This window comes from Pinus tabuliformis, chromosome J (assembly GCF_031772625.1).
Source record: "Pinus tabuliformis cultivar Carrire ecotype Pingquan chromosome J, CPIR1, whole genome shotgun sequence".
NCBI lineage: Eukaryota > Viridiplantae > Streptophyta > Pinopsida > Pinales > Pinaceae > Pinus > Pinus tabuliformis.
The window spans coordinates 252,106,594-252,131,139 of NC_142295.1; the positions used below are offsets into that span (position 1 = coordinate 252,106,594).

Here is a 24,546-nt window from a genome sequence, read left to right on the forward strand (position 1 = left end):
TAAGGTTGAGCACTTCTCCACCCAATCTGAGGCTTAGTAGTACTGGTTCTCTTTACAACTGAGCACCCATTACCCAAACCATGATACACAAGGGTGAAATTAACAACACCTAACAATTGTTAATCAAATGGAAAACTACTACAAAAGTATAAGTTTAGTAGGGAAATCTTGCTTCATTAAGTGTAGGGCCTCCACAACCTCCAAATTCCCTTTTGATAGCTCATACAATGCTTGAGTGAGTCCTTTCACTATTATATAGTCCCTTAGTGAACCCCTCCCTTGTGCTTATCTAGCATACCCAACTCAACATCATATCATAACCTTCATGTTAAGTGAATTCAATGACTTCCCCTTATCAAATTTACGGTCGCGATTCAAGGTTTACGAGCTCAACTTCATAGGAAATTACTAGGCTCATGAATAACTCTCTTTTGCATGAAAACTCTCACCTTCCTACTGCTACTTCCCATTCATGTACATTCCCCTTGGAACATGATTTGCACCTTTTCCCATGCAAGCATTGTCATCTACAAATTTTGAGCTGAGTAGTCTCTCCCATTCCATGCATTTGTTGTTGGAAATACTTTCTAACTTCCATCCCATGCTTCAATAAATAAGGAAGGAGACACTTCATCCAACCAATTTTCTCATTCAAGACTATGAGAAAGAGGGAAAATAAGTGGGATATTTTTCATATTCAAAATATCAACAAGAAGGTTTTGACAATGGTGCCCTGGAAATTATTTGCAAGGTGAAATCCCAAAAGCCACCTCACTATTCTCTACTCTTTATATCATAATCCTTATAATCGCTCTTGCCTTAGTCAACTATTTGACATTTTCTATTAAATACAATAAAATAAAATAAAATATATATGCATTATTTTTATTTATTTATCTAGTTCAACTTGATTGCATAGTAATAAAGCATAACTAAACATAATTAGTGATTTAAAGGGTCAAACATGGCATGTTACATTAAGTTTGTGTGAAAAATATGTTTGAAACACCCTTAAACATTTTCAAGTTCAACAATAACAAAATGGTCAAGAAAAGACTCGTCTTTTTAATCTTAATATAAGGGTGTTATTTCAAACAAGCTCATCATTGCTTTTGACCCTAGTTGGTTGTTTTTATTTGTGATTAAAAATAAATAAGAAAAAGGTTAAATGGTTAGATACGATTATGACTTTTTACTATTTTCCATAATTTTTTGGCTGAAAATATAATTTTGGATGGTTGAAATCATTGTTTTTTAATAAAAAAAAATTAATCCCTTTAAATACTTCTACAAAATTCTAATATTACAATGTTTATAATTATTATTAAATTTCAAATTTAAAAAATATTAATTTTTTTTTAATAATTAAAAAAAAAAAAAAATTTATAAAATATTAAATTAAGATAATAACTAATATATATACAAACTTGCCCGGGGGGCTTTGGATTTATGGTGAATGGGTGTACTGTTAAGGCACTCCTTAGGATAGGTTACCGGTTCAAATCCCCTGTGGGTGCCTAGGTAGTATTATATAGAAAAAAAATATACATACAAACTACACATCACATACACTCAAAGTTGAATAAAAATAAAATCTATATAATTGATAAAATGCATTTTTTATAATATATTTTAATCAATTACATTAAAATTATTTTTCTTTTCTATTTCTTTACTAAATAATAATATTTACAATTATTTTACCAAATTTTTAACCCAAAAAAATTCTTAATGATCGCACTAATTAATCTTAATAAATATAATCAATAATTTTTACGTCTCTTAATAACTTAATGGTTTATCTATTTACATAATTCTTATAACTTTAATCTCATATATATATATATATATATATATATATATATATATATATAAAATTTATTCATTTATCAGTTTTTATAAATCTTATAAATTTTAATTATAAAATAATTTATCGCTTTAAAAAACATACATTTCATAATATAGTATCTCAAAATAAACACTTTAATTTATTTTACATTGACCACACTAATTTATTCACATTAATGGCACTTTACTTTTTTATACATGAATTTTAGAATGCTATCAAGTTTCCATATTGATCCTTTAAACTTATGAAGAGTAACCATCTTAAATTCCATTTTTAGGCATGAAGTCTCATATATATATATATATAATTTTTATTCATATATTATAATAAAAAATATAATTTATTATTAAGGAAACCAAATCCATAATCAATAAGAATAGATTATAACAAAAAAATTCCATCATGTCTTACAATTTTTTAGTGTGAGTATATTAAAACATATATATTTAATAGCAATGTAGAATATCAAACAAAAACCAAAGAAAGAAAACCACCCAATATTGTATATAAAATAGAGTGGAGTTTTCTTAAATTGGTTGGATTGTAGAGTCATATGGCTTAGTAATTCCCTTTTACATTTTAGTAGGATGAAGGTGCTCTCTCTTAAGAGGATGGAATTAGAGTGTGAGAACTTTGAGGAAGTTTTTTTCAGTTCCATTTCATTATTATCACTACCTCAAGGTTATTAGAATATAATATCAATACTAAATATCGCTTTAAAAATTATCCTTAATTTATTATCTATCAAATTTGTAGAGGACGATGTTTTATTGGAGTCCCTTTCTTCCGTTACTTGGGAAATATAATCCTTGCCTATCCATAACAATTATGTTAGAGTAAATATCTTGGTATACTTGGTTCAGGAGAAGCCAAGGTCTTGAATCCAACGCTTAAATTTTGATTGAATTTGTTCAATAGATATCTTTTTCTCTTCTAGCTAATGGATGTTTCTATTTGGGTTTTATTTCTTCTTTGAGTTGATTAAGGAATCTAGAGTGGAACTAAAGTGGAATCAAAATAAACACTTTAATCTATTTTACATTAACCACACTAATTTATTCACATTAATGGCACGTTACTTTTTTCTACATGAATTTTAGAATCTTATCAAGTTTCCACATTAATCCTTTAAACTTATGAAGATTAACCATCTTAAATTCCATTTTTATGCATGAAGTCTTATTTATATATATATATATATATATATATATATATAATTTTTATTTTTATTCATATATTATAATAAAAAATATATTTTATTAGGAAGGAAACCAAAGCCATAATCAATGAGAATAGATTATAACAAAAAAACTCCATCATGTCTTACAATTTTTTAGTGTGAGTATATTAAAACTTATATATGTTTAATAGCAATCTAGAATATCACACAAAAACCAAAGAAAGAAAACCACCCAATATTGTATATAGAATAGAGTGGAGTTTTCTTAAATTGGTTGGCTTGTAGAGTCATATGGCTTAGTAATTCCCTTTTACATTTTAGTAGGAGGGAGGTGCTCTCTCTTAGGAGGATGGAATTAGAGTGTGAAAACTTTGAGGAAGTTTTTTTCAGTTCCATTTCATTATTATCACTACCTTAAGGTTATTAGAACATAATATCATTACTAAATATTGCTTTAAAAATTATCCTTAATTTATTATCCATCAAATTTGTAGAGGACTACGTTTTATTGGAGTCCCTTTCTTCCGTTACTTGGGAAATAGAATCCTTGCCTATCCATAACAATTATGTTAGAGTAAATATCTTGGTATACTTGGTTTAGAAGAAGCCAAGGTCTTGAATCCAATGCTTAAATTTTGATTGAATTTGTTCAATAGATATCTTTTTCTCTTCTAGCTAATGGATGTTTCTATTTGGGTTTTATTTCTTCTTTGAGTCGATTAAGGAATCTAGAGGGGAAATAGACATTTGTTGCATTGAAATCCTTCTCTGCCTTGGTAATGTAACAAGGAGCTCTTTGAGAAGAAATATTTTGGGTATTTGTTTTGGACTTTCTAGAGGGTAATTTTTTTTTTTTTACAGTTTCCCAATCTTTACCCTTGCTAACTCTTGCCATCTGTAGGTGCCAAAGTAGGATCAAAGGAAAATTTATGGTAGGGTGAGACATTGAAATAGAGAATAATTATTGCTATTATAAGTTGAAGGGGACCAATGTAGCAATGAAACCGCTTTAGAAAGAGGTCACGGGAGAGGGAAATTTCACCCCTGAACAACTACCAATTGATGTGGAATCAATTCACCCTTTGAGGCATTATGGGTCAAGGGAGAACCATAATGAAAGAGTATACTAGAAATAAACTAAGAAGAGAGGTCCAAAGGAGTATAGTAAAAAATAAAATAAAATTGAGGAGTCATAACCAAGAAAACTGGTGTAACCTTTGCCATGTGACTAGAGCATTCTCTTATTGTGTCCAAAGTTCTTTGTTTTAATGTTTTTGGCCCTTAGGTTTGACTTGAACTACAACTAAACAACTCTCTTTCATAATTTCCATAATCATAATTGTATCTTGGATTCAATGCACAACATGTTGTCTAGATAGAGATAGGTATGAATAACCATGAGAACCCAACCTCTATGCCTCCACCTTCTTCTTTACCATCTTTTATACTCTATCCTCCATGTTGATTGCCACTACACACATGAGGGGTGTAAATGAGTCCCTTTCATAATTTCCATAATCATCACAATATCTTAGATCCAATGTACAACATGTTCTTGTTAGAGATAAGCATGAATAACCATAAGAATACAACTTCTATACCTTCACTTTCTTCTTTATCATATCTTGCACCATATCTTTCATGTTGATTACCATTAGACTTATGAGTATTGTAATGTCTGTCTCTAACATTTTTTTAAATATGAATACAATTTATATAAGTAAATTATATATATATATATATATATATAACTTTTTGACTCATAAATGTTGTAATATGTGCCTTTACATTTTTCAAATAGAAATACAATTTATATATATAAATTATATATATATATATGTTTACACCGAAAAGATATTGTTAAATTTTATTGGACCATAACTTCCACCAACTTTGTGTCACTTTAATTGTGTAGACTTAGCCCACCCATCTTTAGTTCACAAGTCAGTTCACGACAATTATATTTACACGTTATACACTCATACCATTGACTTTTGTGCACTCACCCCCACATAAATTTGTTTTAGAAGTCCTTTCACAATAATTATATCCCTTGGTGATGTATGTGCCATAATGATAGATGTATCCTTAGAGTGATTATGCATAATACAGATGGAGTTATGAAGCCAAATTTTCACAGGTAGAGAATAACATCAATTTGGAGTTGCAGTGTGAGGTTTGTGAGGTTTGGTTAGGCAACTTGGAATTTATTAAATTTTAAGATTCAATTTCTCAGCGCCCATTGTTACACATAATTTTATATTCCAATTTCATAAATTGATTTCTTAATTTGAATAATTTTATATTACAATTTCATAAATTGATTTCTTAATTTGAAAAGTTCTTTGAGTTGAAAAGTTCATTAAGGAAAAAATGATTATAATAATTGATTAAAAATAAATTATATTTGCATACAAATTAGTTTTAGTAAAAAAAAAAAATTGAAAATTAAATTAAGAATATTTTTGTTTGTTAAGTTATATGTGTTTTGAGAAATAGGTATATTTAATTTGTAGTTTTATTTATTAGATTTAAAGGTATCTAAGTTATAAAATCAAAATTACTTTAAAAAAAACATCTAGCCTAGGCCACCATAATTCTTAATATAACTGTTTTTTTTCATGAAATTTCGAACCTATAACTTTTTCACCATAAAACATCCCATGTGTTGTGTCACTATCTACTTTATGAGTCATGAACAATTTTAATGAAAATTTGTATATTGTAATTTAATTATTATTATTTACAAAACAACCCATGTGTTGTGTCACTATCTACTTTATGAGTCATGAACAATTTTAATGAAAATTTGAATATTGTAATTTAATTATTATTATTCATTTGTAAAGGTTATTCAAAGGGAAGGGTCTGCTTTGCCTTTTAACCTTGCCGAAGATATCCTTGGAAGCAGGGTTGGAATTTCAAAACAGACCTACCAGTCAAATTTGTTGGTTTTCACACCTTTCGGTCAATTTTCACAACTTCAACAAAGAACCTTGACGGTTTTATAAAATTTTACACTGTATTTGATGGACAAATCACCCCATGACAAACAATTCACCTGTCAAATTCCATCTTTGCCTGAAAGGTTTGACCTTCGAAATATCTAAATTTAATTTTAATGGAGATTTGAATCAAGACTTTGTAACAAATATCTTAATTTAATTTTAATGGAGGTTTGAATCCAAACGTTGTTAAGAAGGCAAAAAAAATCGTTTTAATTTAGTTATTTTTTTTATTTAAAATGATACAGAAAGCTTTTGAATCTTATTTTTGATAATGGTATTCAAAATCTTGAAATACCAACATTCTTGCCAAAATTTCCATGGTTTTCCGGAGAAATTTGAAGCTCGTTAGACTACGCGTTTGAATAAATATTGATAGAATACATAATTTTACGTTGTTAATCTGATACCAATCAATAAAGTTGGAAATTGAACGGTTACCGCTGGCATGACCGTGCATACGTCCAGTGCACTTCCTTGATGCCATCATGGCCTGCCGGTGGCTTGGTCATGTACATTTCCCAATCGGAGAGAGTGTTTCGCAGATCATGGAGCTTTGCCTTCAGTCCTCTGCAGCAATTGGCGTGCATGGTGTAGACCAGGCTCAAATCCGGGCTCTTCTGGCAGTACCCTCTGAAGTATTTCGTATCCAGGAAGATGACTTCAAGGCATCTGCGCCGGATCTCCTGGAATTTGATCAGGTTTAATACGTCTTGCTCATTTTTGCCTGGATATGCTGATCTGGAATGATACCAGAACTTGAAGAAGCTGATTGTCCGTTGGTTGGAGCGAACGTACATGAAGCCGCCATTGGGGCTGTTCTGGAGATCATGTGGGTGACCTCTGTATTTGTCTGAAGCGAAATGTATGTCTGCGCTTGGTGAGAATTTCGCGAAGGGATCCCGGAACCACAGTATATCGGTATCCTGAAACCCAATGCATAAGCATCTTTAATTTTCTCAATCTTTTGTTCCCAATCTTGGGCACTTTCAACTTTCTTTCCAAAATTTGGTGAAAAAACTTGGCATTGATTAATATGCAGAGGACAAATCTATATTAAATCCAGTCCAAATACTCTTGCAATCTTTTTCCATAAACATAAAATGAAAAGTTTTAATATTAATTTATATAGGATAAATCTATTTTAGATATTATATAAAATTATTTTTATATATATAAAGGTTATTTGTTTTTTTTTAATTACTTTTATATTTAGAGAAATTAATAATCTAATTAGTCTAATATTTGCATGACATTAAGTTGATTCCATTTTCACTACCATTTTCAATTAAACTATCTCAGAAAAACTAAAAAAAAGATTTACAATATTATAATTAAACCATAAAAAATTTGATATATTAAATCTAACTTATATTATTTTAATAAATTAATAAATAACTAATTTTCGTGATCAAATAAAATATCAGAAGGAAAAAGGAGCAACATTATGTCAAATTAAAGACACTAATTTATTTAATTAACTTTTAACATACTTCTATAAATATGAAAAGGCTGATGTCATACTTGAAAAAGTTTATTTATTTTTATAATTGAAAAGGTTGATGAAACTGATGTCATATTTGAAAAAGTTGAATTGTATAATTGAAAAGATTGATTAAAGATTCGAAAAAGTTGATTTGTATAAATAAAATTATAAAAGTTTTGAAAATTTTAATTTTGAGCGAAGATAATTGAAAAGATTGAGTTCAGATTTGAAAAAGTTGATTTGTATAATTGATGATTTGTATAATATTTTTAAAAATATGAAGATATACTGATTTATATAATTGTTATGTTGTACCGTTGGGTACGGCTGTCGTATTTGAACAAGTTGATTTGTATAATTGTTATGTGGTATGAGTTTTTGGAACCCGGGAATGTTGGGTAAAGGTTCTTGTAAAGGTGTTAAGAACGGTTAGAAGTTTCCTCAAAATTTATAGAAAATGGTTAATTAAGAATGGTAATATTATATAATAAAATTAAAAATATAAAAATATAAAATATTTTTTAATTATATAATTTATATAATAATCAAAATTAATGTTGAATCAAAATATTCAAATATTAAAATCAATTTAAATATATAATCTCTATTATATATAAATATATATATTTTTTCTAGTTATTCTTAAGAGAAAAAGTAAAGAAACTCTAATGTTTAAGCATTCACTGCCACACACAATATGCACACACAATATTCTGCCATATAGATACATAAACAACAAAAGAAATACTCATCAGTATGACATCTCAGATTTCGCCCTTACATCGAGGTGCCACACACTTCCTTAACCCATCAAGAGATTGCTCCAGTTTCTCAATTAAGGATATCGGTGTTAAGGATGTCTTTGGCCTTTCTTCCTGCCAAGGTTTCAACTTAGACTCATGTTTTGTGGGCAGTTCAACATATTTATCTACAGTGTTTGTATTCCCCAATCCGAGGGAACTAGGGAACTCCAAAAAAAAACAGTCTTCAAAGCTCCTAAAACTTTCCCAAGATCCCATTGTAACTCCCCCTTGAAAAGGGAACGTTCTCATACAATGCCAAAGCTCCTCAAGCACGAGAAACATTGAAACAGATTTCCTAACTGTTAAGAACAGTTCTCATATAACATTAATTAAAAAGGTTAATTAAAGATTTGAAAAAATTAATTTGTATAAACAAAATTATAAAAGATTTGAAAAAATTAATTTGTATAAACAAAATTATAAAATTTTGGAAAAGTCAATTTGTAAGTGAATATCATTGAGTTTAAATTTTGAAAAAGTTGATTTGTATAATTAAAAATATTAGCTTAAAGATTTGAAAAAGTTTGATAAGTAAAATTCTCTTAACAAATATTTAAATAATAATATAGTTTTCTAGGCTAAAAAACCTGTAGCTAGTTTTAAGGTTATATTGGAAAAATGTTATAAATAAGAGGTTATACAAGAAAAATGGGATAAATAAAAACAACAAGAGGTTATATAAGAAAAAGAAAAAATTAATTTGTAAAATTAATTTATTATAGTTGTGTTTAGTGACATTTTTTGGACTTTTTTCTAGTGGATTTTTCCGTATATTTTTTCTAATATTTGGTCGGAATTTATTGAAATCACAAGCTTGATAAGTAATTCTTTGGCTCTCAATTTTTTTGCCCTGGTCCTTTTAAACTTGGTTATGGTTTTATATGGGTGCCACATTCCTGTGGTTTCACAGGTGGAATATTGTTTTCTTCTTATTGGACGTATTGTTGGTTGGTAAACTGGGTCTTTTGGTTCTGTTTCTAGTGCTCAAGACTTGCAATTTGCTTATCCTTTTCTGTGTCTGGTTTGCTCTCTTTCAGAGTCTGGTTTGAAGGTGAAGTTGTAATTTCAGCCTTTGGGGCTGAGAGCGATATTGCACTGGGATATTCATCTCGTTACTATGGTTCTCACTGTTGTTCGTCTGATCTTAATTGCAGCCTTAAGGCTGAGAGTGACATTGCACTAGGATATTGGTCTGGTTACTATGGTTATTATTGCTGTTCGTGTTTTGTAGTGTGTTGATAAATCTGCTAGCTACAGCCGTTCGCTTATGGATGTATATATGCTGTAATCTTTTTGCGCTCAATAGAATTTTCTTGCATTAGGTCATCAAAATAAACATAAAAATAATTTTGCGCTCAATAGAATTTTCTTGCATTAGGTCATCAAAATAAACATAAAAATAATATTGGGGGTATTTTGGATTTTGATGATTATAAAGTTTGTACCTTATCCAATTTACTGAGAGTCACTGGAGTCTGGGCTGTATCACCTGAGCTTAGTTAAGCCGGTGGTTCGATCGCTGTCAAGAACGGTAAAGTGGATGGTTATAGATTACACATAGACAGGTTTGTCTCTAAAGGGTATCAAATTGAATGGGGAGTATTTTTATTTTTATTATAGATTCTGTGTATTCAATTGGTATAAGTTAAAAGTAAATTTCAAAGAAGGGTTTTTTATAAAAAACATTGGCAAGGTTAAATTTTCCATTCATTTTTAGCTGTTCGGTTTATCGATTGCAAATTCAGGTATCTAATGGAACTCTCACGTATCTAAGAGAACTCTGCGCATATCAGATGTAAAGAAATTTATGTCGATTGAAAATTCAGGTTCAGGGATCTAATAGAACTTTGTCCATAGACGTAAAGAATTTATAAATTCAGATATACTGGAGTAAAGTTAACTACCTTCGTACTTATGTTGCAGGGCAGGGTTTTTGGGAGGTTAAGTTTTGTTTAAATTTACAGGAAATGTCAAATGAAGAGTGTCAATAATGTATTATATATATATCCAAAACTTGCCAATCAAATTTTATCTTGCACATTCCATCTTACAATGAAATATGTAAAATATTGAACTTTGAAATACTGCCAGGAAAAATCAAAACATTAATTTATCAATAATTTGCGAATCAAATTCCTTGCCAATAAAAAAACATGAGAAACTCCCAAACAGGTAGAAACGATGTTATTAATTGATTATTATGTGACTTCATGCAACACTATATTATATTCAACTTCGAAATTCAAGTTTGGAAATTTATGAAATGAAACTACTAACACATTATTCTTTCTCTTTCATTGAATCTTATCATTAAAACTTCTCTTTCGTTGAATCTTATTCTTAAAGCTTCAAGATAGACTTCAAGAAAGTAAACCAAACTTATTTGCAATTGTTGAACTTCAAGATTTGCAAAAGAAGTTGTCAAGGAATGACTTACACCTATCTATATTTTGTTGAAACCTTTGCTATTTCTCCACATCATTGTCACTTTATAGAGCTCATGCGGTCCAGCCCTTGACCTGATATGTATCACTTAGAAAATAAACAAATGGTTCCCTGTCTCCTCAAAATAGGTCCAGCCCTTGACCTGGCATGTATCACTTAGAAAATAAACAAATGGTCCCTTGTCTCCTCAAAATAGATACCCGAAACATGAAAATCTGCTCAAAATAAAGCTCAAAATCTGTCGCAGTGAAGCTCCCTAAAAACTCCAAAATACTAGCTAAAACTCCCTATAATTTTGGAGCATTTCTTATCAAACTCTCCTGTAGCTGTAGCTCTGGAACTTGAAGTAAATACCTTCAGCTCTCCCAAGAGCTCTAGAGCTCGAGGTAGGTACTCTCCGAGCAATACCCGAGTAACTATGCTTTATACACAGTGTGTACCTAAATCTGCATAATCCTTACCTACAACATGTATAGAACACCTAAATCCTAGAAATATGTTGAGAATTTACCCCTGTCAATAATTTTGTAGTTTCGAACTTTCACGATATTAAACCTAAACAACTTTTAATAAACTCGAGGAGCTGAGTCGTTGCCACTAAACTCGAACCAACCTATAGTTAGACTTTAGCACTATTAATATCTAAGTTTTATTTAAACCTGTCACCAGTTAGATGTAATCCACCAAGCTAAAGCCCAACTAATCTACACAGCTGGATCACACAGCCCAAACGACAACGCTTTCAACAGTGTTTTCATAATATTTCTAAATTTAGAGGTTTGTGAAATTGCTGTGTATTTGTGTTTAAAAATTACACAAGAATGGACAAGGTGTTACATTTTTATTTAGAATATATTATAAGTGATATTTTAGGTGTTACATTTTTATTTAGAATATATTATAAGTGATATTTTTATTTAGAATATAATATAAATGGATAATCGGTTCTCGAGAACCAGTTAAAAAAAAAAACGATTTAACTGAAATGTTATAAAGAAAAAGAGTGGTTTATGGATACAGAGGAATTGCTTGAACAGCTAAAAGTATAAAGAAAATGAGTAGTTTAAGGAGGCTGAGGAATTGTCAGAATGGTTAAAAGTATGAAGAAAATGAGTTGTTTAAGGAGGGGGAGGAATTGTCCGAACAGCTAAAAGTATAAAGAAAAAGAGAGACCGAGGAATTGTCGGAACGGCCAAAAGTATAAGGAAAAAGAGTGAGGCCGAGGAATTGCCCGAATGAGCAAAAGTATAAGGAAAAAGAGTAGTTTATGGAGGCGGAGGAATTGACTGAACGGCCAAATGAAATCCGGGCAAAAAAATTTCAAAAAATCTTATAGAGACAGTATTTCAATCATGTTTTGATAGAAATTATGAATTTTAACAATTTTTACTTCAGTTTACAAAAATCCTTACAATTTTTTTTCAAAATATAACAGGAATTTCCATAACTCTCCTAACAAAGAGGACAAAAAAACATAATGGTTAAAAAAAAGACTAAAGGAAAACGAAAACTCTCCTAACAAAGAGGACAAAAAAACATAACGGTTAAAAAAAAGACTAAAGGAAAACGAAACCGTAACTGTAGCAACGGACCAGGTACCAATTTGTACAAATTCAATCCTCAAAAAGCTTTATAAGCAATGACTGAAACACTATATTTGCCACCAACACAAAAAAAAATAAATTAATAATAATAAAATGAAACTTCAGAAGGAACCAGGTACCAATTTGTACAAATTCATAAATTAAAAAAAGCTTCAAAATAAATCAACCAAAAAGCTATGTCCGAAACTTACAGAGAAAACGAAATTGTAGCCCGTTTCCAACACCTGGCCGAAGAAGCGCAGCCTTCTCCACATCATCTTCAAGTAATCTTTACTCATAAACAGCTTCTCGGCAGAGAAATCCATTCCCTCTGTCTTCATGAGATAGCAATGTTTGTGAATCTGCCTGCAGCGGCGGAGTGCCTTGTTATCCACTGCAATGATGAGAAGATTCTTCAGTAAATGTTCAGTTCCGTTGCCCTCTCGGAAACTCTGCAAGAACAGATCGATCATGCTATTATTCTGCGCCCATGCTTCGTTCAGTGACGTAATAATAACCGTTTTGTCTGGGTTCGCAGCCTTCGACAGTCTTAATTCAAGCTCCTTTTTATCAGCGGACATTGCAGAACTATTATAATTCTACACATTTATACAGACAAATTAGTATAATGACTTTATAAATATCAAATCCTGCAGGCCTAGATAAAGATTTTGAGGGATGGCCTCTTATCGGCCACGCATACATGTAATCATGTAATTATCAGACAGCTTATATGATCTCAATATAACAAATATAGCTTTTTTTCCTCTGAAAAGAAAAAAAAAGATAAAGATTTTGAGGGATTGTGGACTTACAAAATAATCTGTGGTTTCAGTGCATGACTCTGGGATTTTGAAAAGGTCTGTAAATTTGTGCGAAAAGGAGCTTAAAACGACGGGATTCATGAACCCCATTTGGGTCTTGTTCAAAACCGCTAAACAGATTAATCCAATCAGAGTCACGCAGAGCAAAACCACATCCACATCCCTCACCTCGCAGCGATTGGCCGCCATGGAAATACGCCTTAATTTCTTTCGTTCCAGTTTTAGTGACGGCGCTGCATAAATATTCATACTGGCAATTCATGCCACACGGCGTTCAAGTTTCCCCGCTGAACAATTCTGAATGTTTTCATTTGCAGACTGCCACTCTTTCTGTTTTCAGACGAAAAAGGGGATTTGCTGAACTTTTTTTCTTCCGAAAAAAAGGGGATTGGCAGAATTCGGAAAGGGGGCTGAAAATATACCCGGAACGGGCGGTGGGGGAGGACTCAGGAATGGGCGGTGCCGATTAATGAGGATAGGGTCAACTACTTGTCAGGGGAATAGTAGTCATAGTGGCACGTCACAGGATCTGGAAGAAATGATGAAGAAAATGACGATACCTCCTTTCAATACGAGTTGACAGATCAGATACCTCTGGTCACTGTGAGGTAATCAGTACGGTCCAGTAATAACAGTTAATTTTTAAATATGGAATTCGTTAAAGTTTTGTATATGGTCAAAATTTTATCATGTTATATAATATTTAATGTTGTGGTGGGTTTCTAGGTCATTATATTTGAATTTTTCACCATACTTATTAATCACACTATTTTAAAAACTACTTAACATTTAATAATACAGACTCATACGGTGAATATATTTATATTTGAAATAGATATAACACGCGTGGTGATGATGAGAGGAAAAAAACGCAGTTGTCTATAACGCGATTTTTTGAAAGCTTTTTCGGCTGGTTTTTTCGGTCGAAATCCGGTAGGAATTTATTGGAATCGCAAGTTTGATAGCTAGTTTCTGCACAATGAAAGCGTCCAGGGGTTTTTCAAGGTGCTGAATCCAAATATGCAGTTAAAAAACCATTTTAATTGCAACAAATCAAGATTCAACCTCAATTTCTTCCGCCGGATTCCGGCACCGAATCTCCAAAAAGTCGCATTATAGACAACTCCAAAAAAAACGGCGTGTTATATCAGGCTATGGAAGGCGCATGTCAAGGCGCATTAACTTTGCTATAAAAGTGGAAATAGGAGTTTCCCTGTATCATCGACGACATTACATCAAGTGATATAGAAGTCATCAAATTTGAAACTATTTCGAATTGACCTGCTGTAACATTAAATATTGAATAATAAAACTCATTTTAATTTTAACGATTTCTATGTCAAGTATTTTACCATTAAACCGTAAAACATTGTAGTGTTGGAAATAATAATTACTATAGCATGGAGTGCACTCTAGATTTAAATCTAGATTTAGAGTAAGAATTGAATTGAGTTGAGTTACTGAGATTTAAATTAAGTTTAATATTAGTAGTTTGAGTCATTTTATATTTAGAAAAGTTGAAGTTAGTAAATGTGTGTATGTCAAGTTATTTTAGGACAATTGCTACTCCAAAAATATAAGTAAATTGTTCATCATGGGTGATTTGCTTGTTAAATACGGTTTAAAAATTTACAAAAAGGTGAAGAACTTTTTTTGAAATTATGAACACTGGCTAGAGAGGTGTGAAAACCGTCAATTTTGACGAGTGGGTCTATTTTGAAATTCCAATTGTGTGAACAAATTCATTGTAATAAATCAAGTTTTGTATGATCAATAAAAGAGTTACAGCACCTGTGTTTTGTCACAATTTTATCATAATTCAAACTTAAATTTCACATCTTTATTAAATATGACATTGTTTTGGCCAAACTAATGATAGTGTCACTTAAGGGCTTCGAGGAAAACCCTCAAGGCTAATATTTTTTGATTATTTAAATGTATTAGATGGTGAATAAAAATTCTGAAATATTAAGAGTAAGGTTAAGTAAAATAAAATTGAAATGGTTAAATTGGTTGCGAAATTATTAGTTATTAAATTTAATGGTTAGTTTACCAGTGAAGAGGAGTTAAAATTTGTTTGTATATTTTTTGTTTGACTATATTGTTAAAGAGACGTGAAAGGCACAATCTAATTTATAGATGAAACAAACTTTTCTATAGAAATCTGATGATACAAATTCAACCCAAACTGATTTTTTGTTATTTAAATTACATTTTTGAATACATAAATAAATTCAATCTACTGGAAAAACTAGAAAAACACACTACAAATTAATTAACTTAAACTCGTTTTTTTTTTTTTTAATTTTTACAAAATTTTAATTAGAATTAACCAAAAAAATCCCCAATTCAACTATTAATTAGACTATAAACCTACACAATAATAGTTGATTTGATTTCTAAATTACTAATCATAAATTTTATTTAATGACTTACAAAAGTGTTATTGAAGTTATAAATAAAAAAATTGCTCGTTATAAATTTTAGTGATTTGTTATATGTATTTAAATTTAAAATGATAAGTTAAAAAAACGAATAACTAACATCAAAGTGATTTTCACTTGGATAATTTTGAACTTCCAAACCTAGTTAGAATGATAAGTTTTCACTATTTTAATAAAAAATATTTATTTTAATAAAAATTGAATTAAAAAATATTCATAATATTGAAAAAATTATTCATGGTATTGAAATTTGCTAAGTTAAAAATTTTACGTGTACTTCAAATATTTTTTAATTGAGGAAATAACGAGATGATAATGTCGATTGCAAGTTGTCGGTGGGCGAATTTTATGGGAGCGGTATACGTAAGCTACTTCAACCTCTATGAAATCGACGTGCGGAACTTCGACGATGTTTGTCCAACCGTATAACTGAGAGCCATTTACGGAACTTTGACCATGGTTGCTGGCGCCGACACCGTATCTTTTGACCATGTTGGCCGATCAGGAAACCGCCATAACCATAGAACATTCCGTAGGTGCTGCTGAGTGGTGTAACTTTGTCTGTATGTATGCATAGTTTAAAGATGTTATAATTCAGGTTGTTTTTAAAACTTTAAAAAATATTAAAAATATTAATTATTAAAATTTTATTATCAAAAATAACAGTATTTATTTTGCAAATATTGAATTTAATTTTATAATTTTATATATATATATATATATATATATATATATATATATATATATATTTTAAATGATATACAAAACTATATTTTATGGTTTGTTATTACAGAATTATATAAGAAATATGTTAAATGTTTTGAGAGGAGTTACTAAAATAAAATAAAATATAATTGTGTATTATTTTGAAAGTCTAAATTGGTAAATTTTTTTGAGCTTGTGGTTTATGTTGTTGACTTGTTGTTTAAGGTATTGATGCAGATGAGGATTTCTTCATGAGTGTTGTTTCTTTTAATAAGAACCTTGCACATAATGGTCTTCATCTACTAACACATATCCATAGTTTACATATATTGAGTGTGCTTGGTCTGAATGTTTTTACTGTTCTTGCACATAATGGTCTTCATCAGCGAATACAAATAAATGGTTTACATATATTGAGTGTGCTTGGTTTGAATGTTGTTAGTGTTTGGAACCCACTGGCCAACATCTTCCCCCACATGAATATCTGAGAGAAGCATTATCTCAATTTAAACATCCCACTTAGCATCTTCTATCTCTTTGTGAACTGAATGGGGAGTGAGTTTATCTTTTGGTAGCGGCTTCCATGCTTTCTTGAGCATGAGTATGAGGGGGAGAGGCCTTGCGGCTAGAGCTTCGACCAAGACAAGTCATGGCCCTATGAGACACTAGTGATTCAGGAAGCGACGTCGGAATAAAGTAGCGTAGAGTGGGAGAGCAATGTGAAAAGGGGAAGGCTTAGGACATGGAGGGGCTAGGAGGGTGTTTTGAGCTTAGGACATAGAGATAAGAGAGAGAGAAACCAAATGGACACTTCAACGAATATGAAGGAGGAGAAAATCGGCTGGCAAGGGTGTGGAAGAATTGCCAAGGCGACTAGAGATATCAACATAAAGTTGCAACAAGTTTGTTGTCAACTCCACTAGACATAACAAGATATTCAAAAGGCGAAAATGAAAATGATAGCTTTGGAATTCAAAAGAGATAAAATGCAGAAATAAACTCACTAGGGAAAAAAGATGTATTTATGCAAGATATAAAAGGTCCATGAAAATGTACATGGGTAAAAAATTTAATTTATTTTAATTATAAATATTAAATTTAATTTTATAATAAAAAATTATCTAACAATTTTATAAATTGAAATTGTTGAACTAAGTTTGATTCAATACTATATTTAATTCATATAAGATAATTCATTAAAGTGATATATGAAGTTTGTTAAAAGCTAAATATTTTATTGATATAAATTTTGAATCAATGTTATTTTTAATATACAAAGCTTTGATTTAATGTTTTTTTAATTTATATAAAAGATTATATAAGGTTGGTTAAGTTTAACATAAAGATATAAATTTTGATTAATTTTTAATTCATATAAGATATTTTAGTAAAATGATCCAATAAAATTTATTGAAAAAGTTAAATATTTTAAACGATTGAAACAAATATATAAATTTTTATGCAATGTTATGTTTAATTTACATAAAGTTATAAAATAAAATTGTTTATTGACCAAGCTAAATACTTTATAGCATCGAGATTTTAAAAACTGGAAATTTAGATTTTTATTAAAATGATTACATAAAGTTTGTATTTAATTTCTATATGATATTTTTATTAAAATGATTATATAAAGTTCGTTAATAAAGTTAAAAACTCTTAAAGGATTGAGATTATAAAAAATTGAGAATTTTAACTTTTGTAATTTTCATTAATATGGAGATAAAATAAATTGTGAATTTTAATTTTTTTTTGGCATTAATATTGAGAACTTAAAAAAGGAGTTCGATTGAGATTTTAAAGAATTGAAAATTTTAAGTTTGGTTATTACGAAGATTAAATAATTGTAATTTTTTATTTTTATTTTTCGAGATTTTAAAAAATTGTAAATTTTAACTTTGGTTATTACGAACATTAAAAAATTGTAAATTTTATTTTTTATTTTTTGAGATTTTAAAAAGAGAAATTTGATTCTTGTATTTTATATTGAATTTGGAATTATGATTTTTATGTTTCATATTAATTTTAGTTGGAAAAATGTGAATAATAATAAAAATGTTAAAAAAGAATGTGATTATATATATGATTAAGTTAGATAGGTAATGTTAAGGGGGTAACGTTAAGGGGCCAAGCCAGACAACAAATTTGTAAAGTTTATATGTGGAAATACATGTTCTTAACCATTAGACCTACTCAAGATGTATATGTTTGAACCATGGGAGATTTGAAACTTGAATATTATAGTTTACATATTACTTCATAACATGGCAATTGCTAACTAAACTGCCCATATTATAAATAATCATCTTAGCATCTTTTAAAGTTACTATTATGTAGGAGTATAAATTACTATTATGTAGGAGTATAAAAAGAAAAAAGAAAACGTTAGGGGAATTTTGAGGTCTAAAATGAGTTTCCTAAGAAAAATGTACAACCAAAATAAACTTTATAAGGACCAATAGGATTCAAGATGATGATGTCAACCATGGGGATGATTCACCATTTTTGGAGTAAAAAAGTACAAAGATTAAGGAATAATAAAATAATAAAACTACTTTTTCAACTTGTATTTTTAATTTATCTCCCTAAGGTTTTACTCAAATTTCGAGGGGGAGTACTCGTTGGATGCAATATTTAATTCGTCATCCAAGGAGCACCCATATTTCATACTTTCGATGGACCCTACTACACGAAAAATGAGAAATACATGAAAAAACGTGATCAAAATTTGAGTAAACCCATAGGGAGATAAGTTGAAAATATGAATTGAAAAAATAGTTTTTTCATTTTTCCCTCTAAAATTTGATGATGTAATTTAATCTTATTTTATTATTTCTGTTAGAAAATTATATATTACGGAGCAATGGAACACATAAAATATTGCAGAAATATAAACACAGAAAACACATAAAACAAGAGAGACATAGATATACGTGGTTCACCCAGTTTGGGCTACGTCCACCCCGAACAGCTAGTTCTTCCTTTCTATTATCCAGCAAAATGAAGAGACACAACCTACAACAGATCCGCTGTAATATCCTCTGTTTTCTCTCACAGTCTCACATCACTGCTTCTCGCTCGGAGAATACACATATATTACACAGACTCAATACAATGCCCTCATACAAAGAGAGGGGTTGCCTTCTAGGGCAAAAAACCCTAAACTAAACATAAGTTCTACCGTCAGATCATCTGCCTAATGAACGGCCCAGATTGACTAGAAATTACTATACTTTTACAAGGCAATTTTACATCTGTTTTTAGCTTCGGGGGCGCTGCCCCCGAAACTCCCCGCCAAGGGGGGGGGGCTCCCCAAAGGTCACAGCCGGTCCCCCCTAGACCCCCCCTGCAACGAATATTTTACGGGTGGCGTTGCCGCCCCATTTCGAACTGGGGTCCAATGTGGCGATACCTTTGAATACAGAAGATAATCAAGCTCCACACCCAACAATTTCCACTATTATTTTATAATTTCCTTAGGAGGCCCATTTTAGACCTCAAAGCTCCCCTAATGAATTTATTTATTGTAATGTTAAATAAATAAAAATAAGTTTTTGACATTATTTTGATTGTAGAAAAAAATTGAAGATTATGTTTAAAGTTAAGTTTTTTTGAAGGAAAGAAAAAATAAACAAGTTTATTAATACAAAATCTAGTTTACATATGTTAGGATAAAAAACACAGAACATGATCGTGATAGAAAAGGTCCCATGTACTTCATCTTCCCATTGAACTAAAAGAGTCTCTTTAACACATCAAAAATAAACTATACATAGACATTATAATATATTCAACTACATTTCTATTACATAAATAATATTTAAACTAATCCTTCAAATCATCAATGGAAATCAGTGTAAAACAACTCAAAATAAATGAATCTTGCTAGAGGCTTGACGATTTCCCTTGAAAAAGGAACTGTAGAGGATCCCACCCACTGACCTTATTCGAGAGCACATCAAAAACAAAATATGGTTCCCTGTTCAAAAGAAACCATTGGAACATACTCTTTAAGATTTTGATCCTGCACATCTAGTTGCTCAAAAAAGGATGGTCAAAGGCAAATCTATCATTTATCCAGTGAATAGTGACCTTTGAATTGCCATAAACAAAAACAATCTCAATTTGAAGCCATCTGGCACGAAAAAGTAAACCCCAAGGTGCAATAACCTTAGTCCTTAAGTTTGAACCTAACCCACAGTTCCAAGAGAAGTGGTAATATAAATCCAAGAATAACATTATTAGGATACTGCATCCACAAATATGTAGTTGTGCGGCATCATAAATTAAACCTGCAGGGAATCTAATTAGACATCTAATATATATGAAACTTCTACATTTTGCATGTTGAGCCACGTGACCAAATTCATTGAAATAAACATATATCATGTTGCTAGTGCGAGCAATGTTAGGAGGGATATTTTCAAATAACATGGCATTCGTCCAATGCCATAAACCCTAAAAGATAAAAAAGGGGAGAGTTCTGACCTCCATATAATTTGTCATCCATTTCTTAATACACGTTTCAATAGACGCATACCTCTAACTCCCATAAATATTTAAATGTTGTAACACATTTATCCAAATGGAAATGGAAACAAAGCATTGGAGAAATATGCGATATACATTTTTCATCTTCACCCTAACACATACAACACTTGCCAGGCCCACAAAATCCCCTTTTGCAAATATTCTCCAAAGATAGAATCCTTTTCTTCCATACAATCCAGCCAAATATTTGTAATTTTAAAGGCATATTCTTGGACCAAATATGCCTGACCCAATATGTAGCCACAAAGGCCCACGGGAAAGAAGAAATATGATCATAGATCGCCTACACAGTTATGTGTCTCTGATCAAATTGGTCATCCCAAATAAGAGAATCTTCTCTATTCCAAATGGATTTTTTCAACTGTGGTTCACGGTCACTGAGTGGTCGCTACATCCACGGGTAATAATCCAGGAAAATCCACTCGAAGGGATCTACCCGTTAGTTTATCTGTGTTATCCTCTTGACCTGCAAGAAGATACCAAAATACCAAGTATGAGAAGAAATATACCCAGAACACAGAACAATAAGAAATAACAGGATGTATTTTATTATTCAGAAAGGGAACCAATGTTCACTTGCTTCTTCGAGGGGGCAACCTCCAACAGAGCTGGGCTCAATTACAAAATAAGACACGACGCTCCTCAAGGGGAGTCTCTATCCTTTATATAGGATTCATACATGCAATACCATGGGTCAGTACCATGGTTCTTATTAATACCATCTATCTAATACCATGGCCCATTTGCAACTAACTGTGGTCCCTTCTTTAAATGCGGGTCAACCACTTACAATTATTAATATGGGCTTTATTGACTCTTTAACTAACTATAACTATGACTTGACCCTATTACATAAATAAGGGGGTTAGGGTTGGACCCTAACATGCCCTCCCCCATAAAAATAGCCTTGTCCTCAAGGCTGAAGCTGCGGAAACTGCTGAAGAACAGTGGCTGGTTCCCAGGTCACATCTTCTGGAGAGGTGTCTTTCCACTTGACGAGGACTTCCTTGATCATGCGGTCGCGCAGGTGCCGTTCTCGCGTGTCAAGAACCTGTTCAGGTTGGAGCCAAATTGAACCTTCTTCATCCAATTCTGGTAGACTGGTTTGAATTCTGCAATGGTTTCCAACCACTTTCTTGAGGCATGAGACATGGAAGACATGATAGATTTTTGCAGTGGGTGGCAAGGTTAACCTATAGGCTACTTCTCCGATGCGCTGAAGTATTTGATACGATCCGTAGAATTTTGGAGATAATTTCTGAAAACCCTTGTCTTTGAGTGATGTTTACTTATACAGTTGTAGCCTCAAGAATACCTGATCCCCTTATTGAAATTTTTTCTCTAAGCGATGTTGGTTTGCCTGTTGCTTCATGCGATTTTGAGCTTGATGGAGATTCTCTTTGAGGTGGGCAAGCATGGTTGCAGGGTTCTGTAGGAGTTGATCCATTGCTTGTACCTTCAAGCATCCCTAGATATAAGAAGTAGGTGAAGGAGGGAGTTGACCATAAACTGCTTCATATGGAGTCATTTTTGTGGTGGCATGATAGTTAGTATTATACCACCATTCAGCTAGAGGTAACCACTGTACCCATAGATGTTGTTTTTCTGAAGTGAAACACCTGAGGTAGGTCTCCAGACATTTGTTGACTGCTTCAATTTGACCATCAGTTTGGGGATGATAGGAAGTACTAATTTGTAGTTGGGTACCTTGTAGCCTGAAGAGTTCCTGCCAAAAATTACTGGTGAAGATCGGGTCATGATCAGACACAATGGAAGTGGGCATGCCATGCAATTTGAAGATCTGGTCCATGAAATATTGAGCCACCGAAGCTGGTGTAAAAGGGTGGGGTAGGGCAAAAAAATGAGCATACTTAGAAAGTCTGTCCACAACCACCATGATGACTGACTTGTTTCCTAACTTCGGAAGACCCGTAATAAAATCCATAGAAACCTTTGTCCAGATTGAGTTAGGGATGGGCAATGGCTATAATGTGCCTGGGGATTTGACTGTTTCTCCTTTGTGGCGCTGATACACATCACACTCAGCTACAAAAGTAAGAATGTCCTTTTTCATGTCTGTCCAAAAGAATGAACATTGAGTGCGAGCATAAGTCTTCTAAAATCCTGAATGGCCTGAAGTGGGAGATGAGTGAAACTCTGCCAAAATGTGACTTTTGAGGGTGGTGTTGGGTGTGGAGCCTGATTATCTTCTGTATTCAAAGGTATCGCTGCATTGGACCCCAGTTCGAAATGGGGCGGCGACGCCACCGATAAAATATTCGCTGCAGGGGGGGTCCGAGGGGGGGGGGTGGCTATGACCTTTGGGCGCCCCCTCCTAGTGGGGGGTTTCGGGGGTAGCACCCCCGAAGCTAAGAATAGATGTAAAACTGCCTTGTAAAATGTTGTAATTTTGTAGTCAATCTTGGCTGTTCATTAGGCGGAGGTCTGACGATAGAAGTTATGTTTAATTTAGGCTTTTTTGCCATAGAAGGCAACCCGTCGCTATATATGAAGAAATTGTATTGCGTCTATGCAGATCTGTATTCCGAGTGAGGAAGAGAGAGGATATTGAGAGCGAAGAGGGAGTTACAACGGATCTGCTGTAGGTTGTATCTTTTCAGTTTGCTGGATAATATAATAAAAGAAGGATTGGCTGTTTCTCCGTGGACGTAGACCAAATTGGGTGAACCACGTATGTCTGTGTCTCTCTTGTTTTATGTTTTTTCTGTGTTTATATTTTTGCAATATTTTATGTGTTCCATTGCTCCATAATATATAATTTTCTAACAGGTGGATGTTGGTGATATCACTACTTTGTCCTTGTAGCGAAGAATCTCATCCTACCAAGAGTAGCCTGCTGTGGAATTCAGATCCACCTGCAATTTATTAATGAGTTGGGAGAGCCAAGGATGTGAAAACCATTCCTTGCAAGCCTCTTCAATCCACTCTGGAATGGGAAGAGAGATTGCTAGCAAGGTGCTTTCCTCCTCAAATTGGCGTGATAAAGCATCCGCTACGACATTTTCTCGCCCTTTATTGTAAATTATCTCATAATCATATCCCAACATTTTGGCTAGCCATTTATTTTGTTGTGGTGAGGATAGGCGTTGCTCCAAAAAATATTTAAGGCTTTGATGGTCTGTGCAGATTTGGAAACACCGCCCCAATAAGTATGGTTGCCAGGTATCCACTGCATGTAAGATGGCCATCATCTCCTTCTCATAGGTAGATTGTCCCAGATTTGTCCCACTTAGTTGTTGGCTAGTGAAGGCAAAGGGTCTACCTTCCTGCATTAAGATACCCGTACTTGAAGCATCACATTCAATCACAAAAGATTTGGTGAGGTCGGGTAGTGCCAATATGAGAGTGGAACACATGGCATGTTTGAGAGCTATAAATGTCTATTGCGCTTCATCATTCCAGAGGAATGAAATTTTTTTGAGAAGGTGAGTGAGGGGTCTAGCAATGCGACCATAATTGTAGACAAATTTGTGATAGTAGTCGGTGAGACCTAAAAATCCTCTCAAGCTCTTCAAGGTCTTTGGTTGAGGCCAATCCTTTATTGCCTGGATCTTTTTGGGATCCACCCTGACACCTTCACGCCCCACAATGTGGCCCAAATACTCAACTTCTTCCATGCCAAAAGAGCACTTGGACAATTTGACAAATAA

The 24,546-nt window shown here is 32.1% G+C and overlaps 1 protein-coding gene across 1 annotated transcript; it reads right to left on the bottom strand.

Annotated features, from left to right (window-relative positions):
* Nucleotides 1-6,388: 6,388 nt before the first annotated feature.
* On the bottom strand, nt 6,389-13,633 carry LOC149226720 (uncharacterized protein At4g15970-like). The gene is made up of 3 exons (XM_089377575.1): nt 13,167-13,633; nt 12,564-12,950; nt 6,389-6,960 (listed from the first exon to the last, which is right to left on the bottom strand). The coding sequence occupies exons 1-3, from the start codon at nt 13,422-13,424 to the stop codon at nt 6,472-6,474; spliced, it is 1,134 nt and encodes a 377-aa protein (XP_089233701.1). The 5' UTR covers nt 13,425-13,633; the 3' UTR covers nt 6,389-6,471.
* Nucleotides 13,634-24,546: the final 10,913 nt, after the last annotated feature.